This window comes from Grampus griseus (genome assembly GCF_964374135.1).
Source record: "Grampus griseus genome assembly, chromosome: 2".
Lineage (NCBI taxonomy): Eukaryota > Metazoa > Chordata > Mammalia > Artiodactyla > Delphinidae > Grampus > Grampus griseus.
In genome coordinates, this window is record NC_139018.1 from 10,612,395 (window position 1) to 10,631,119 (window position 18,725).

At 52.0% G+C, this 18,725-nt stretch overlaps 1 protein-coding gene across 1 annotated transcript; it reads right to left on the reverse strand.

The window, feature by feature from the left end:
* Positions 1–1,925: 1,925 nt before the first annotated feature.
* Positions 1,926–17,443, reverse strand: CCDC197 (coiled-coil domain containing 197; the record flags this gene model as incomplete). Its single annotated transcript, XM_082648263.1, is given in 9 exon segments — positions 1,926–2,010; positions 2,081–2,181; positions 8,269–8,295; positions 11,456–11,572; positions 12,651–12,761; positions 14,377–14,412; positions 14,414–14,559; positions 15,243–15,298; positions 17,280–17,443. Coding segments are annotated over 9 exon segments (843 nt in total).
* Positions 17,444–18,725: the final 1,282 nt, after the last annotated feature.

Below are 18,725 nucleotides of genomic sequence, written 5' to 3' on the forward strand. Positions count from 1 at the left end.
ACTCCACATGTTAAAGGCCAGTGAGGACTGAAAAAGCCCTGTGGGCCTGTGTGGCTTCACTCACCCCAGAGCAAGTCTCTGCTGGCTCCAAAGAGGTGGACACTGTCTGTCACAGGCTCCAATGTGGGCACTGGCTGTCCTGAGGCCCCCTCCTTCCTCATTCCTTGGAACAGCCCAGGTGACTGGCTACAGCATTCCTATGATTTATGATGTTATGGAGAGGGGAGAGAGGGAGCTCTTCCCCTAATAATTCCCTTGGAGGACTCATTAAACCCTTGCCTGGCTTAGCAAGGCTCACCCTACGTGACTGCTGGGGAGACAGCTCATCCTGGAAAGTGGCATGGCCCCAGGTATCCATCGGTATCGATGCATGGGACGTGGATGACCCTGAGGGCCAAGTGGTAGCCAAGATTCCTCTGGCCCCCCAAATATCCCTCACTTTGGACTCCTACATGGTCCTTAAAATTTTTCACTTAGAGATTCACTCCTTTGCTTAAGACTTTTGTTCGTTCGTTCGTTCCTTCCTTCCTTCATTCTTCATTTACTCAGAGGATATAAGGATGCAATCATTCAACACATATTTCTTGAGGGCCTATTCCACAATGGGTACTGGAATATGTGGCTAAGACATAGCTTTTCTTCTTGAGAACTTCTCCTTCCAGTGGGGGAGATACAAATGTAAACAATTAAGTGACACCTATAAGGAGGTAATTACTCTTGAGAGCATTTTACAAGGGGGTGGCAGCCAGAGGCGGGCTCTGCTCACTCTGCCTGGGGCAGAGGCAGCTGGGGAGGCTTCATGAAGGAGGTGAGGCTGGAAGTGGATAGGGAAGGGACGGGCAGGGAAAGAAAGTCAGGGCAGAAGGAACCTCCTTCGAAGCACATATGCACCGTGTGCAGCTCTCAGTGGGAACCCAGGTGGCTGATTGGCGGGCTAGAGACATCGCCCCTCCCAGTTCACAGACAGACGCCCCTCCCAGACCCGAGCAGAACCCTGATGATGAGAGCTGGTGCTGTCCTCGGGAGTTCCACCTTCACCTGAGGGTAAGGCCAGGCTTGCCTCAGAGCAAATCAGACCAGCGCTTTACTGTGCACATGGATTCCCAGAGGACCTTGTTAAAATGCAGGTTCTGCCTTTCTCACAAACTCCCAGGTGATGCCCATGACGCAGGTCCCCGGACCACACTTTGAGCAGCAGGGATCTATAGTCACGCACTCTCCCTTGATTCCACCTGAGAACTTGATTCCACCTGGATTTGAACGTAAGCCATTGACTCCTGACTCTAGTTCATGATTCATACCCATGTCCCCTTCAGCCCACAACATCAGCTCTGAAAGGAGACAGATGTGGGGCCTGCGCCCTGGGCTGTGTGACCTCGGGCAAGCCTTCAACCTCTCTGAGCCGCCATTTCCTCATCTGCAAAATGGGATAGTCATTCTCACAGGGTGGGCATGAAGGCTGCAGGAACAATGACGAGCTTAGCAGAGTACATGGCACACAGCAAGCGTCCAGTGCATGTCAGTGCTTGTTCTTAGAGTTCTTTTTGCTACCAAACTGTTTCCAGTTACATTGTTCCATCTGGAGCCCGATGGACTTGAGATAAATGTCCCGGCTCAACCACTGAGCGGCTGTGTGACCCCAAGGTCACAGAACTGCACTGAGCTGCAGCTGCCCCTTCTGTAGAATGGAACTGAGAAACTGCCACTTTCTAGATCACGGGTTGTGGGGAGGATCCAGTGAGGTACAGTGGCCCCAAAGCAGCATCCTAGTACCACATCAGGAAGTTCTCACTATGGGGAGAGTCATCGGGAGCCTAGCTCTCTTGACTCACACATCCCCCCTTGTCCAACACTGAACACCTGCTCTGTGCCAGGTCCTGACTAGGCATGGAGATTTAGGGGTGAGGGAGGTGCAGCTCCGGGCCTCACATCTCCCCTTGCGCAGAGCTGGAGAGCAGCTTGGAGACCCAGGGCTGGGCATCCTGGTAGCTGGCAGCCAGGATGAGCGAGCTGCAGCATCAAAGGGCAGGGAAACAGTGCAGCATCTTCTGAAGGTGCCTAGTAAGAGACAGGGACATACTGGTGCCAGGTGGGCTCGGGTTTGAAGACGTTTGAGATGTTCCCATGGGCTGGCCAGCACTTACAGTCTCGGGCACAAGCCTCGAAGTAGCCAGGCCGTTCCTGGGCCAAGAAGAGGGATGGGCAGAGCCTGATGCCCCAGGGTGTTGGGCTGGGATGTGAAGGCAGGAACGCCCAGTGCCTTTGCAGGTGGAGCCATGGCAAGGAAGCCTCTTCCAGACGTATCCTGTTATCCCTGTCTGGCCAACTTCCTTACCTGGAGAATGGAACTCAGATTGGGACACCACATTTTAAGGCTAGAAACCAGTGGCGTCCATTCAGAGAGTGGAGACACATTCAAGAATTGCTGAACTTGGAGAAAAGACAGCGTGCAGGGGCCAAGAATCCTGTCTTCAGAGACTTGAAGAGAGTCCTGTGGGTGAAGGACTTGACGGTTAGCTTTGTTCTTGGAGACGCCAAAGGTTAGGATCAGTGAGATGCAAAGAAAAGTTGGTTTCCAATTAATTTTTCCAATTTTCGAATAAAGTTCTTTTCCCCCTCTGGTTATAAAAGTTAACCACGCTTATTGCAGAAACTTTGGAAAATATGCAAAAGTAAAAAGAAGAAAATTAAAAATTAGAATCCTCCAATCCAGAGGATGGGTTGATGAACATGGCAGAACAGAGTTCCTAATCCTTTTTCGACACCTCAGCATTCCTCAGGAACCCAATTCCCGCCCAGGAGGTGGATTGGCTCCCCACACGCTGGTGATTCTTGGGTTGGAGAGAGCATGGAATCTGAAGAAGTGTGAGGGTGTATCTGACAGCTCTTGCTGTAATACTGTGTAACAAACAACCTCCAACTTCACTGGCTTACAATTATAAGCGTTTATTTCTCACTCCGCGGTCCGTGGATTTAGTAAGGATTGAATGGTGTCGGTGGATCTGAGCTGCAGGTTGGTCTATGTCAGCTCCCTGTGGCTCTCATCCCCCTGCAACCAGGAGGCTCCCAGAGGCACACAAGCCCCACTGCACAATAAGTCTTAAGCCTTTGCTTGTGTCATAACCCACTGACATCCCATTGGCCAAAGCAAGTCACAGGGCCGACCCAAAGCCAAGAAGTGAATACTGAGCCTGTGGCAGGAGCGCAGATGTAGGCGCCACCACAGGGGGTGGAGACTAGGGACCACTTACTCAATCTACCGCACCCGGTGGGTATAATACTTCCCACTCCACCCCAGGGTCAGGATCCTCCCACTTAGAAGCACTGCTTTAGTCTTTTTCCTTCTTTTACATATATAATTTTTACTAAATTGAGTTTATATTCAACTTAAAAAAAATGCTTGCTTTTTTCACTTAACTTTACACCCTATAGATAATTTTCCTTACATTATTTTTGAAAACATGGAATTTAATGGCTGCAGAATTATAAAATCATAAAGTTTTGCATCATTGACTGAACTCTTCCTCTGAGATATTGAGTTTGTATCCAGTTTGGCTACTGTAAGTGACAGCGTGGTGGACATTTTGATACAGACACCGTTTCTGTATGGTAACGGGCATTTCTGGCTTGTGCCTGCCCAGCGCCAGGCCTCACCTCCCTGTGATAACAACTGCCTGATTTCCCTTTGGGGAACCCTTCTTTCAGTTCATATGGTTGGTCCCCAGCCACGAAAGATACTCCACCTCACAAAAACTCAAACAAAAATTTGATCAAGTCCTGGAAATCAGAGCATGGAATCTCCCCTAGTTACAGAGATTCATTCAGGACGCACAGGGAGCCTAGGCCTAGCCAATCAGAGATTTGTTTAGAGCGACACCTGACTCGAGGTGATCCAATTAGAGTAAATGCTGGGACTTGCCAGGGTTTACTGGGAAGAGACATTCTCTCTTTTCCTCTGACTTCCACTTTAAAGGATGCGGGGCCGAGGTTGTTGCCAGCCATCTTGTTTATGCTGAGCCTGGAAATGAAGCCAAGCTGCGGCAGAGCAGAGCCCACAGACAGACTGGATTCTGTTGCCACTGAGCTCCTGATCGAGCCGTTCCTGAAGCTCTACAATCCCTGGTCTTCTCGTTTCATAAGCCAATACCTTCTCTTTTTTGGCTTAAGCCAAGTTGAGTTGGGCTTTCTGTCATTTTGAACCAAATAGCTCTGGTTTTATTAACTTAAATTTCTTGACCTAGAATTGCTGAGCCAAAGGACCTAAACATTTTGTAAGCTTCTTAAGATCTCTTCTCAAATTGCTTTCCAGAGAGTTTATGCAAACAGCCTCGCAGTGTTGGAGAGCCTATCTTATATGCCTTAGTGTATTAACTAAACATTTTTTGATGGGCAGAAGTTATGAGGTGTAATTTTATTTTTAGTGAAGGGAAATACCTTCCATGTTCGTAGGCCATTTTTATTTATTTTGTGATTTGCTGAAATGAACAATTGATGTCATTTTTTTTTTTTTGACTGTGTAAGCGTTCTTTAAATATCAAAAACATTGATCCTTTTTCAAATTTCTCACCATTTCCCCCCAGTTTATTGTCTTTAGATATTTGGCTGTGTTCTGAGGTGGATGCATTTTTCATTTTTACATGGTCAAATTATTTTCAGGTGTCACTTCTGTTGCTTTCATGCCTCCAAAGTTCTTCCTGACTAAAGACCAGGTAAATGTGGAGCAGGTTTTCTTCTTTTTGACATTGAGATATTCAGTGTTTCTCACCCTGTGACTAGAGACCAGTCTGCACTGGAACCATCTGGGATGCTTGTTCAACATCCAGATTTTGGGGGCCTCATGCCAGAATCAGAATTTCTGAGAATGAGCCCTGTTTAGCAAGTGTCATAGGTGGGTTTTTTTGTTTGTTTGTTTCTTGTTTTTTTTTTTTTTTTTTTTTTTTTTTGCGGTACGCAGGCCTCTCACTGTTGTGGCCTCTCCCGTTGCAGAGCACAGGCTCCGGACGCGCAGGCTCAGCGGCCATGGCTCACGGGCCCAGCCGCTCCACGGCATGTGGGATCCTCCCGGATCGGGGCACGAACCCGTGTTCCCTGCATCGGCAGGCGGACTCTCAACCACTGCGCCACCAGGGAAACCCCACAGGTGGTTTTAATGAACATTAAAATTGGAAAACCATCATTCAAAGGAACTGGAATATATTACAGTATGTGGTGTGGAAAAAGGACATAATTTGATTTTCCTGCCAAATAGCCAATGTTCTCAGCACCAGCCAGTAGCTAATAGTCCAACTCTTCCTGGATGGTCTGTAGAGAGAATGTCCTCACACTTGAAGAAAATTAAAGCTGGAATTTGATGTCAGGTAATGAGCTCTCAGTCTCAGAAAATGTCCAAGCCCTGGGCCTCCTAGTGCCTTGGGGTCTCAGGATCTGGATGGGCAGTCAGATGAAATGATATTTCATAAGGCACCTGAACCATCGTGGATTTCTCCAAATGCCCTTGAAGGCCTTTCCCCAGCTAATATGGAACCCAGGAGGAAAGTGCTTTAAAGGTACAGGGTCAGGGCTGAGAGAGCTTTCTGTCTGACAAGAAAGCCCAGCAAGGATAAACCCCAGCGTTCTAGTACATGCCAGCAGCCTGAGAGATCAGGGCCCCTAAGCGCAGTGCCCAGTCGTCAATTTCATGACCCAAGCTCTGCCCAGAGGAGGCTGGGAGCTCCTAAAAGACTCAGGTGCCCACTGCGAACTTAGACTAATGGCCAGGTCACTGCCACTCCAGGTATCTGTTCTGATGGCCCTCCTCCCCAGGGAGCGTGCCAAACATCTGAACTAGACCTGCAAACATACACACAACATGTGCACAGCAGGCAGATGGCAGAGGACAGAAAGACAACAGCTCTTCACAGAGCCTCTGTGGGCAAAGTGAGAGGACTGTTCCCTGGGCCCCTAACAGGGTGTCATGTTCAGCACCTCCCAGGAGGTCAGACGGGGTGGGGATGGCCCTCCCAGGATGCCAGGTCCCCATGACGCTAGCCCCATTGTGCAGATGGGGACTGCAGGCCAGGCAGGGGGAGTTGGTACTCCAGGAGAAGCAGAGCCCAGCTTAGGCGTTTGGGATTTGCCGTTACTCCCAAGCAGCAGTTCTCAAAGTGTGGGCCTGAGACCAGCAGCAGCAGCATCACCTGGGAACTTGTCAGAAATGCAGATTCTAAGGCCTGGCCACCCTAGGCCTGCTGGGTCAGAAGCTCTGGGGGTAGACCCACACTCTGCTGTGACAAGCCCTCCTGAGGAACGTTCAAATCTAAGGATTGTTGGCCTAACATGTGCCCACATTACAGGGAGGCTAATGAGATACTTCCGATCTCTTTGGAAAGTGGATGTTGGGTGGAGAGCAAGTAAGCAGTGAGGTATGGATGTGAGATGCTCCCTGCAATGGACTGAATGTACCTGCTCCCTAAATGCCTATGTTGAAATCCTAACCCCTGTGTGATGGTGTTAGGAGGTGGGGCCTTTGGGAGGCAATTAGGTCATGAGAGTGGGGCCCTCATGAATGGGATTTGTGTCCTTAAGAAAGGGACCCCGGGAGCTCCATCACCCCTTCCACCACCTGAACCAGGAAGTGGGCTCTCACCAGACACCAAACCTGCCAATGCCGTCATCTTCGACTTCCAGTCTCCAGAACTGTGAGAAATAAACGTCTGTTGTTTAAGCCACCTGGTGTATGGTATTTTGCTATGGCAGCCAGAATGGACTAAGACACCCCCAGGTATGGCCTCCAAACCTCGTAGCCTGGCCTCTGGGACCCCACGGTGGCTCCCCAGCCCACCATCTCAGACTGCCCGTCGGGTTCTTTGTGCTCCAGCCAAACTGGAAGCCCTACCCTGTGTTCCCTTCAGTTTCTTCAGCCCTCCCCCAACCTCTCCCTTCTGAAATCTGACTCAAGCCCTATCTGGGATGCTCTCTTTGCCCCAAAGCCCTGAGAGTCAGAAACTCAAAATGATGCTTTCTCTGCAGCTCCCCCCGGCCTTTAAAAAAAAACTGCTCTTAAGACCTGACCCTACATAACCTTCTTTCTTATATTTAGCTCCCCTAAATATTTCAGTGCCCAAGTCCTACCCAGCCTCCCACCCCCTCCCTCCGAGCCTCCCGTCCCCTCTCCCAACAGCACCTGGAAAACAGCAGACCCTCGGTGCTTGTTGAAGGAATAGCAGCATCTTTTCTGAAACTCCCCTTTGAAAGGTAATTTGCTGATGCCCCATTTGCTGCAAATCAGTTGCTCTGAACCTTCAAAGTTAACCTAAATCAGTTACCATCAGCAGACCCGCAGGAGTGAATCCTTTCCGGGGCTGTGGTGGCTGCCAGGGTGATTTCACCTCCGTGGCTCAATAACACCAAGCCAGTGCCATCCACGCAGAGGCCTTTCCAACCTTGACCTAAGAACGTCAGACTGGAGAGAGGATTCCCTTAGACATCCTCGCACCCAATTTCACACGTGGGAAAACCAGCCTAGAGAGGGGCTTTGCCCTGCCCCCAGTCCCCCTGAGAGTAGCACTCAGTCCAGGCAGCTCAGGGACCCTCAGGTGGGCAGAAGGCACCAAACTGGTATCCAGTTTCTGGGAACCAGTGATGACATGTTCTCCTACAAGCTGAGCACCCCCGGTCTGCTGTGGGCCAGGCCAGCTCCCACGCATCCTATAGCTCAGGGTGGCTCTCTGTGAGAGTTCCTATGACTGCAGTGTTCCTAATAGTCGGGCGTCCATTCAAGCTCCTTGGCCCCAGACAGACCCACCAATGACGGCGAGAAATGCATCCCCGGCTTCCGGGTGCAGGTCTCCAACCTGGGACTTCCCACCTGGCTGCTGCCTCTGACTCGGGAACCTCCCTCTGTCTCGCCCACGGTCCCAGGCAGGCCTCACCTCCATCCCTGCCAATCCCCCAATGCAGGGAACAGTGCCCCCTCAACCCCACCTGGCCCTAGCTGCCCCACCTCACTGACCTCCGCCTCCCCTGGCTCCCACCCACTCAGGAGTGAAAAAAGGAGGCCAAGCAGGTAAAGAGATGGTCGTGATGCTGGCAGGGCTGGTGGCCCTGCGTTGTGTCAGTACAGGCTGGGGACTCTGAAGTCTGGGTGCTAGGAAAGGGGGTCCTGGGGATCGAATTTTGACTCTCTGAATGTTTCCTGAATGGTCTGGGGTACCTTCTGAGGCCCCGGTCCTTGGGGTTGTCTGCTGTCCAGCACACTCTAGGTCCCCTGAGCAGTGAGATGAATCTCACAGTCTCCATTGTGTCCAACATAAATTCCTAAGAGAAAAAGAAATCTCTCTCACTTGACTGTACTCTGGCCCCTGGACACCACCTCCCAGGGACCAAAGCAACATCAAGGTTGACCTGCGTCTCCTTTAGTCTTCACAAGGGCGCTGCCAAAGATGTGGTATCAATGCCAATTGGCAAATGAGCAAACTGCGGCTCAGAGAGGTTAAGTGACTTGTCTGAAGCGACACAGCCCAGCAGTGGCAGAGCTGGATGGCTCCAAGCCCAGGTCCTTGTGCAGCTTCCTGAATGTGGTTGCCTGCCTCTTCTCACTGCTTCCTCCGAGAAGCCCACCCTGACTGCCCCCAGCCTCCCTCTCTGAGCGGCACTCACTTCTTAAGGGCCAGGTGACCTTTATCTCCCTCCACCTCTCTTTCCCTAGTACCATGCCGAGCGCATGTGGGTGACTCTGAGACTTGACTGATTGCTGAGGGAGATCTTTGGGACACCCTGACATCACTGGGTAATTTCTTCCTTTTTGCGGGGGAAGAAGATGAAATTAATACACTGTGACTGTAGGGCAAATGTGCCCTTACTTAAATGCTCATTCATATATCATGATGTGAAGGATCTATGCCTCAGGGGATGCCAGTTATGCAGCCTTCACTGTGAATGGTGCCCCAAGAGCTGTGCCATGGAGCAGAGAGGCCCTGATAACTGCCTGTGAAATTCTCCTGAGCTCTTCTCAACTAAGACGCAGGCTCGCTCACTGTGGACTCTTGCTGCTAGAAAACATTGGCCATGGGACTCGCCCCCCGTGTCCCAGAGGCGCTTAAGAATCCCGAGTTCAAACAACTCCACTGAACTTGCCTCGAAAGAGAAAAGCAAGTTATGACTTAGGATGAAACCAATGCTGAAGCTGGCAGACAAAGGAGGGTGGAAAGGACGGGTCCTCGTGGTGCCACTGAGCCTTGGGTCACACCAGACCTGAAACCCACCCAGACACGGAACTTCCACGCACGATGCAAGACATGCAGTTACAAGAGTAAAACAACCTCAAAAAGGAAAAGTGAGGCTGGAGGACTCACTTCCCAATTACAAAACTTACTACAAAGCTGCAGTGATCCAGACAGTGCTAAGGACAGACGTAAGGACCAATGGAATAGGATTCAGAGTCCAGAAATAAACCTTCACAGTTACAGCCGACTGATTTTTGACAAGAATGAGGAGACAATTCAATGAGGAAAGAGCAGGTTTTTAGCAAATGGTATCGGGACAACTGAATATCCTTACGCAAAATAATGAAAGCGAACCCCTATCTCATACCATATACAAAAATTAACTAAAAACACATCATAAACCTAAATATTGGAGCTAAAACTATAAACTTCTTACAAGAAAACTTAGGTGTAAATCTTCCTGACCCTGGATTAGGCAATAGTTACTTAGATATGATGCCTAAAGCACAAGTAACTAAAATGAAAATATACAAATTGGGTTTCATCAAAACTGAAATCTTTGCGCTTTAAAGGACACCATCAAAGTGAAAAGACAGCCCATAGGATGAGAGAAAATATTTTCAAATCGTATATTTGATAAGGAACTTTTATCCAGAATATACAAAGAATATTTACAACTCAGCAGTAAAAAGACAAAGAATCCAGTTAAAAAGTGGTCAAAGGATCTGAATAGACATTTCTCCGAAGAAGATATACAAACGGCCAATAAACACGTGAAAGAATGTTCAACATTATTAATCATCAGGGAAATGCAAATCGAAACCACAATGAGATACCACTTCACACCCATTAGGGTGGCTAAATTATAAAAGAGAGACCACCAAGTGTTAACAAGGATATGGAGAAACTGGCATCCTCATATTTTGATCATAGGATTGTAAAATTTCACAGCCACTTTGGAAAACAGTTCAGCAGTTCCTCGCTGAGTTACCTCGTGAGTTACCACAAGACTCAGAAATTCTACTCCTAAGTATATACCCAAGATAACTGAAAAGACATGTCTATGCAAGAACATGGGCATGAATGTTCATAGCAGCATTATTCATAATAGCCCCCAAATGAAAACAACCCAAATGTCCATCAACTAATGGATAGATAAACAAAGTGTGGTCTATCCATGCAGCAAAATATTTTTCAGCCATAAAAAGGAATGATTTGGGCTTCCCTGGCGGCGCAGTGGTTGAGAGTCCGTCTGCCGATGCAGGGGACACGGGTTCGTGACCCGGTCCGGGAAGATCCCACATGCCGCGGAGCGGCTGGGCCCGTGAGCCATGGCCACTGAGCCTGCGCGTCTGGAGCCTGTGCTCCGCAACGGGAGAGGCCACAGCAGTGAGAGGCCCGCGTACCGCAAAAAAAAAAAAAAAAAAAAAAAGGAATGATTTGTGCTGCCATGTGGATGAAACTTGAAGACATCATGCAAAGTGGAAGAAGCCAGATACAAAATGTATTTTGGGGAGGTGATGACAAGATTCAGGAATTAGATACTAATGATAGTTGCGCAATTCTGCAACTGTACTGCAAACACTGAAGTGTGCACTTTAGAGGGGTAAATCTTAGAGTACTAGAATTATATCTCCATAAAGCTATTATTAAAAAGAAAACAAGATGTGTTGCTGTGGGTGGAAGCCAACCTGATCACATGACCTCCATTACTGCAGCATCAGCATTATGACTGGTGGGAGTTTGGTCCTGGTGGGGACCCTCCGACTGAGAAGGGAAATCTCAGTGGACTTGACGAGAGTCTGAAGTTTAAAATGAGGACCCTGCGCAGAGGCTCCGTCGGTCACTGAAATGTGCCTCCCCGTGTAAACGTGACTACATCTGTGTGCACCTTGGTGTGTTTGTTTGCAGTGTGTCAGCGTATGTTTTGTGTATATTGCAGGGTGTGTGGAGAGCCCATAGGAGTCTGTATGAGTGTGTACCCCGTGCGTGTGTATGTGTGTGATGTGCCGGGGTGGGGCTCCACATTAAGACCAGGCAGGGCAGGAGTTCCTTTACAACCCTCTGACCCTGCACCAATGAGCGTTCATTACAAGTTCGTTGAGAGCCTAAAAGAGACCCTGAGACCCTACCGCACCTGTGCAGGAGCCATGCAGCCGTGGAGGAATAGGGCAGCTCACCACCCATGCCCCATGAGCCGAGGCCGAGGACAGGCTCAGGCCGGAGGCCAGCCCGGGCACGGGAGTCCTCACCCGGATGAGGTCAAGCTTGGAGAAGAGACCCGTGCCCTTGGGCGTGCCGTGGGCAGAGGCGCAGCACTGCTGGGCCGCGCTGTTGATGACCATTTGCATGCAGTTTAGCAGCCGGCTCTGCAGACTCGGGCCCCTCCCAGAATTCCCTGCCCCCTGCCCCCAGCTCACTCAGGCCAGAGACGTGTCCTGAAGCCAGGAGCCACCTCCTCCTGCTGGTCTGGGCTCTACAACCAAAGGGGCTTGGACGAGTCCCTCCCCACCTTGGGGTCAGAGCATCCGCCTCTGCAAAGAGGGACACCGGACCGATTAACTTCCAAGAGGGTCCTCCCGGCTGGGCACATCCGTGGTCCACACCCAGGGGAGGGGCCAGGAGGGGACATGGGGGAACCCAGGGCTCCTCACTCTGGGAAGCTCCAGAGGTGTGGACTTCAGGCTTTCAGGGTTGTGATCAGCAACCTTACTTCTCACCTTCAAGAGGAAGATCCATAACAGACTCTATAAACTGTGGCCAATCCAGTTCCCCATCAAAGCTCCTTGGTTGGAAGTCAGCAGCCCACAGACCCCAACCCTCATGTCTTCCAAACTAGGATCCCACAAGAGCCTGAGAAGGTCCCACATTTGCTGACTGCGCCCTGCCCAGGTGGAGTGTGCCTGGCACAGCGCTGTGCCCCAGCCTTTGCTCCCCCGTGTCCTCCAGGCAGCCCCCAAGGCCAGAAGGGCACAGGCTCTGCTATGGGGAGGACCCGGGGGTCTGGAGAATAACTAGTCCACATTCTCCAGGCCAGGAAGGAGTAGCTCAAGGGATTAAACCCAGAAATCCTGGCCTGGACTTTAGCCCTGACTTCCTCTTTCCAAGCTTCGTTCTTCTCATCTGTGAATAGATATGAGGAAGAATCAACCAATATTTAGGAGTGCAGATGCTAGGCCCTGGGACTGTACGGGGGCATCCCAGCTGGTCCTTAACTATCTGTGGCTTCAGTTCTCCCACCTGTCACATGACATCTGGCTCGTCTTAGAGAAGCCCTTTGAAAGCTAACAGTCACCAAGGAGAGGTAAGTGGGTAAGTGGTGTGCGTGTGCGTGCGCATGTGTGTGCGTGTGTGTGTGTGTGTTGGGGGCCGATCATTATCCAGGAGACAGCAGCCCCCGGCCCCTGCGCTGCCCGCCCCCCACCCCAGCCAGTGGACTGGACTCACATCACAGCTGCCTGTGTCTTTCTGGTAGGTGACACCGTGTTCCAGCTGCCGCCACTGCTCCTGCTTGCGGTGACACTTCTTCTGCAGCTGGAAGAGCCGGATCTTGAGGCTCTGTGGTAGGGTGGCTGGTCAATTCGGTGCAGCTGACCTCCCGGGGCACCTGCCCTGGGCCTGGTCCCGAGGAGCTCACGGCTCAGGGGTCTGAGTGATGATGGGGGTGGAGGAGGGGAAAGTTCTGGGTGGTCAGCGTCCTTTAAGGCACCAGGAGATGCAGGAAAATGGACGTGTAGGATGACTAGGGTTCGAATCCCAGCTCAGCTCCTGGAGCCCGTTTTTCTCACCATAAGCAGAACCACCTGTCTGGGCCCTTCCGGCTGCAGGAATGGCTGGGAGGACACCAGGGGGCAAGGCTGTGATAGCCTCTGCGGCCCAGGCCTGCGGGGCACAGGATGTGCTGGGTGCACTCCCACGCCAGGCCCCGCGGAGATGTGTTTGGAGGACACAGGATATACATGTGTCCACACTTTTCTGAGGCCTAGTTTTCTTACTTTGAAAATGAGAAAAATGGCATGCCTGGGACTAAGGTGCAATATTTAACTCAGAATTAATATAAATAATATTTGAATGCAATTTTTTGGTTTGGTTTTGGTTTTGGCCGTACTGCACAGCTTGCGGGATCTTAGTTCCCCAACCAGGGATCGAACCTGTGCCCCTGCAGTAGAAGCGCGGAGTCCTAACCACTAGACCACCGGGGAATTCCCAAATGCAGTGTTTTTTAAAAATCAAAGGTAATGCAAAAAAAAAAATCCATGATGAACAAAGTATTAAAATTCTCAATAAAGTTGGGATCCAACCTTCTACTTTCATGCTCACCTCACTCCTCTCCTCTAGTCTCAGCTCTAGGAATAGAAGCACCTGCCTCCGGGTGCTGGGGTGAGGTTTAAATGAGATAAAGCTTGTTAAGTGCTTCTCACAGTGCCCCGCCCACGAAGGAAAAAAACCGTACAAAATGGTGTAGGTTTTCAGTGCTACCACTAGGGGGCAGAGACTGGCTGCAAATGCCATGCCACTGTCCCTTGCGAGAATCAGCCCACTCACCAGCCTCCCTTTCCCTGTTCCCGTCCTCTCCATGTCCCCATCCTCTGTCTTCTCCGTGTCCCCAGGCCCCAGCTGCAGCACAAAAATTCATCATGCCATCCATGCCTTTGCCAGGGCAGTTTCTTCCAGATGGAATGCCCATCCCTTGGGGTGAAAGTTCAATTTATTAGAAGATGAACCAACTATGAGGGAGATGGCCTCTTGGGGCACTTAACTCTGAGACAGTTTGTGTTCAGTGTCTCACAACAGCCTACCAACTAGGTTGAATTGCCCCCACGTCACAGATGAGGAAACTGAGGCTCAGAGGGGGTCTAAACGTGCCCAGGGCCATGCAGCTAGTCAGAGGCTGAGTTGGAATTTGAACCCCAGTCTGTCTGAATCTAGAACTCCTGAGTTTTCTACCACGAAGAATACCTTTTAAGGATAAGCTGAGTCTTCCTCAGGAGAAACCCGGCAGAAAGGGAGGGAAAGGGGTACAGAACAAGGCTCTGGAGTGAGCGCCCCACTCAGACCCTCTCAGGAGCCCGCCTCTGCCTCAGGCCTTCTCTGGGGGTGCAGAGGGAAGGGGGTCCCTACGTCCCAGTTCTCTGGGCCAAGGAGGATGAGCCGGGCTTCAGGCAGCTGTTACCGGGATAAGAGCCCTATGGCCTCCCTCTAGAGACTCCCTCCAGGCTTTCGTGGACGGCCTGGCTCATCTTGAAGAAGGCCTCCAGAAGCTTCTGGATGTCCTGGCTGACTGCGAAGAGCTTCCCATAGTGCCCCACCATGGCCTCCACCGGGGCCTCCTCTGGCTCCTCCCCTTGGTTGTAGCCTATAGAGACAGTGCATGGCAGGAGGGGTGGGCATATCACTGCAGGGGTGCAGTGATACTAATAATGTAGGTGGGACTTCTGCTGTCCACTGGAGCCCCGAAGTTGAGAGCGCCCCATCACTGACCTCCCACCTCTTCAAGAGAAGAATCTGCATTTGAAAGGCCACCGCGGGCTGAGAGCAAGCATTCTGGATCAAGTCTGCCCAGTGAGGCAGGAGAACCCCCCACCGCCACCCCGGGAGGGGCTGCTGACTGGGGGAGCCTGCAGGAAGAGGACAGGGATTGTTGCTGTCCCGCGTGACGGGGTCCCCAGCTTTGCTCATTCTGGATGGGTTGAACAGGGTTGAACTGCTGAATTAGGAAGGTCCCAAACTAGGAGGCTTCTAGAAGCAGCGCCGGGTGCTGGGTCTGCTTCACACCCCGTGCCTGACCTGGAGGCCTGCGCCCCTCCTTGGCTTGGTGCTCAAGGCTCTTTGGTGCTGCTCAACCTTCCAATCACATCTCCCAGCGACCCCTGGCGGATAATGGCGCTCCAGCACACTGGAACTCAACCCCAAACCCACTGCACAGGGCCTGGCTCCAGCCTGCATCTGTGCTGTTCTTCTGCCTGCAGTGCTGTTCCCCTCTGCTGAACGCATGTGAGCCCCATGAATGGCCCCCTCCTCCATGAAGCCTTCCCTGACCTCCAGGGCAGGGTCCCTGGGGCTCCTGCAGCTCCAGAGCACTTAGCACAGTGACTCTGAAATCAGATAGACCAGAGTCTGAGACCCAGCCCCACCACTTCCTGTCTGGGAGACCTTGGTCAAGTCCCTTAACCTCACTGAGCCTGGGTAACACAGTTCTCAGCAGCTCCTAAAGAGGGGTAAAAAAGATTTACTAAAGAGCTTAGCGCAGAGTAAATATTTCATAAACAGTAATAGTTATTTTTATTGTTGGTGATGTAAAGACAATGACGATAATAAAATTATGTATGTTTGTCTCCCCTTCTCTTTCCTATCAAGTTTTCAGCACTGATAACAGTGGATTCTGGTGCAAATCATGTAAAACAGAACACAAAACTCATTTCAGATGCCTGTGTAATTTTAGTTCCTAAGAGCAAAATCAAAGACAGATGAGGTAATAATAACAGCTGACACTTACTGGGTGCTATAGCTAGACAGCGGGCTCCAGGCTACGTGCTCATAAAGGACGATCCAGCCCACGGAACTGTTGCTGTTCCCACTGAAGAGAGACGTTGAGAACTTGCTGCAGGCCACATGGCTGGTGCCCTGGCTGGCTCGACCACGGTGGCACCGGCCTGTGGATCCCCACTCTGCAGGAGAGCTCAGTGCTCAGCGAGCTCACACGCGCCCAGGTTCCCAGGCTGGGAGGTGCCTGCTGAGGAAGCTACGTACCCTTGGGGACTTTCTCAAGGACCTTGATCAGATAGTCTTCAAAAACCTTATGACCTCTCTCCTCAGCTTCCTCTGTCTGTAGAGACATTTCAGTGCCGGCGAGAGAGCCAGACGTCAGAACACGGTTTGGGGACTTCCAGGTTGTGACCCCTGGCAAGGGCCAGCCTCTGTGGATCTGCACGGATCCGGGCTGGGCTGGTCACTGACCCCATCAATGGGCCGCTGACTTGAGTCTCTCCACCCCCATTTCACTGCTGAGTAAACTGAGCCACAAAGAGGTCAAAGAGGTGCCTGTGGTCAGGCCATGAGGAAGGGGCCTGGGGACCAGTGAGGCTGGGCCTTTGTGGCATGGGGTCTATGGAGCCCCTCCTGCAGGCTGAGCTGGTGGCAGATGGTCTGAGCCCCCAGTAGCCGGTGATCCGGCACAGGCTTTGCCTCTCTGTGCCTGGCTGGCCCATCCGTAACAGGGGTAACCAGACCCTCCCTCATAGGCCAGTGGGGACCGGGTCTGGGGCTCCCAGCACATCATAAGCACTCAGTCTGTGGTCGGGGCCCCGGCAGCCCCCAGAGGGGCGGCAGCCACGTGCTGCTGCCCAGCCATCAGCGGGCATCACCAAGCAAGATGAGTCTCCAATAGCTTGCCCACCCTGGTCGCCTTCAAGGTCAGTGGTCAAGGGCAGAGGGCAGAGCAGGAAAGGCTGTGGTGGGTATCTCTGAGTGACTGCTGACTTCCCCAGGGCAAGCCACTCTGCCTCTCAGGCCCGATTTTCTCATCCATACAGTCCTGAAAAATGCAGGAAAAAATTGTCTTCCCCCTGCAAATACCACGTGGGGCCCTGTGAGCTACAGTGCTAAACCTTTCAGTGGGGAGGTTGGGAAGCCCTATGAGAATCCGATGGACCGGTTGGGACTTTTCTCCATAAAATCACTCGCAGATATCAATCCATCCTTTTGCATATAACTCAGGCTTTCGTGGGCAGCCTGAAATTGAGAGTCACCAAGGGGCAAGGATTCAGGGTGTCTGCTTGGAGACACAGCAGCAACCTTGCAGGCTGATTTTAGAGGGGCCGAGCTGACAGAGGCGTAGGGATGGTCACCCACAGCCCTGCCTTCGTGGAGGGAGACTAAGCTTGCACAGGGCCTGGGACTGGCCCAAGGTCTGAGTTCAAAGGGCGGGAGCCAAGCCCCCCACCTCCCCACCACTCGCCAATCAGCTGCCCCTGCTGACTTACCCCCCCCCCCACCCCGGGCCTCAGTCCCCTCCCCGTTCATTTCCTGGCCTGGCCTCCTCAGGCATTTTTGCTCAGTCCCAGCTGCTTAGCCCACCGCAGGTGGCCCTGGGGCTGAGGCAGGGGGCACGGCGGGGCTTGGGACAGCTCGTACTTTGCCTGGAGTTGGCAGAGTTCCTGGAACAGCACCTGCAGGTCCCGGTCCTTGTCACCGGTATTGCTCAGGCCAGCCTCCTGGCCTGTGTCCACGGTCGCCAACATTGCCCCTCACCACCTCAGGCTACACTGGAGGATGAGGGCCACGTGGGCCAGGCAGGAAGAAGATGGATGGCCACAGCAACAGTCAAGACAGCAGCTTTCTCTTCTGATTCTCCTGATGGTCCTCAGAAGCCAGTTCACATTCCCACTTCATAGAAAAGGAAACAGAGGTTCAGAGAGGCCCCTGTGACCAGCTTGAGGATGTACAACAGGGCTGGATTTGGACTCGGCTTTCATTAAGTTCAAAGTCTGAGGTCTTTGAGCTGTGCCCCCCAGCTCTGGAGGGACCAAATGTGCCATTCTGCAGTGGCATTATTGCCTTTGTCACCCCATAACTGGGACAGCTCCATCACCGTCAAGTCCCATGGGTGCCAAGATGCCTGGGGCTTCCAACAGGTGCTAGCTTCCAAGAGCATTCAGGAAAGACTCCGAGGGTCAGAGCTGGGGACGGGTGAGAGAGTAGCCCACATAGGAAGGAGATACCTTTGCCATCTATCTCTACCCACCCGTCCCTCCAGCCATTTATGCATTTAACTGACATCATATACTCTGAGCTTCTACAGAGCTAGACTGGGGACCGGGATAGACCCTTTGAATGAGCTCACGGTCAAGCTGGGAAGGTGGCCTAGTTGACAGATGGTTTCAACACAGCCTTGCAAAGAGTTCCTGGGCCGCTCACCTAAGACTGGTCGCTAGTTATGGCCAAAAGAAGACAGTCTACCTAAGCGTGCTGTTCATTGGCCATCTGCTGGGCCCGCCCCAGCACGTGGGAGGAGCAGGGAGAGAAGGGGTGGGGCTACACAGTCAACCTGTCCAGCCCTGAGCATCGGACACAGGTACATGAGCACGGGAAGGAGGAAGGGGCCCAGCTGACTCACTCGACAGCTCCAGGAGCACAAAGCCGCAGCTGAGCTGTGACATCACAGTGCTGGCTTCTGTCCTCATGATGTGTCCATTGCAGGATCCACCTGTGGGTGGAGCGGACGGCCTGATTCCCCGAGGTCCTGTGGCCCTCCCCACCCCTGCTGCCCTGGTTCAGTTCCCAAGGAGAAGGGGTGGAGAGGCATTGGTGACCTCAGGGGAGACTTGGGCTGTTTTTGCCTTTCTTTCAAGGATGGTCATCTGTGGTGGTCTTTATTGATACCCCAACCTTGCAAGCTTCCCCAATCCTACTGGCTTGTCCTGGGACTCCCCCTTTTGCCTCCTTTTACCTGATTTTGGGTGGCTATAGCTCGGGCACTTCCCCAGCTGGGGCACTCAGCAACCATGGAGGGTTCAGCCCTGT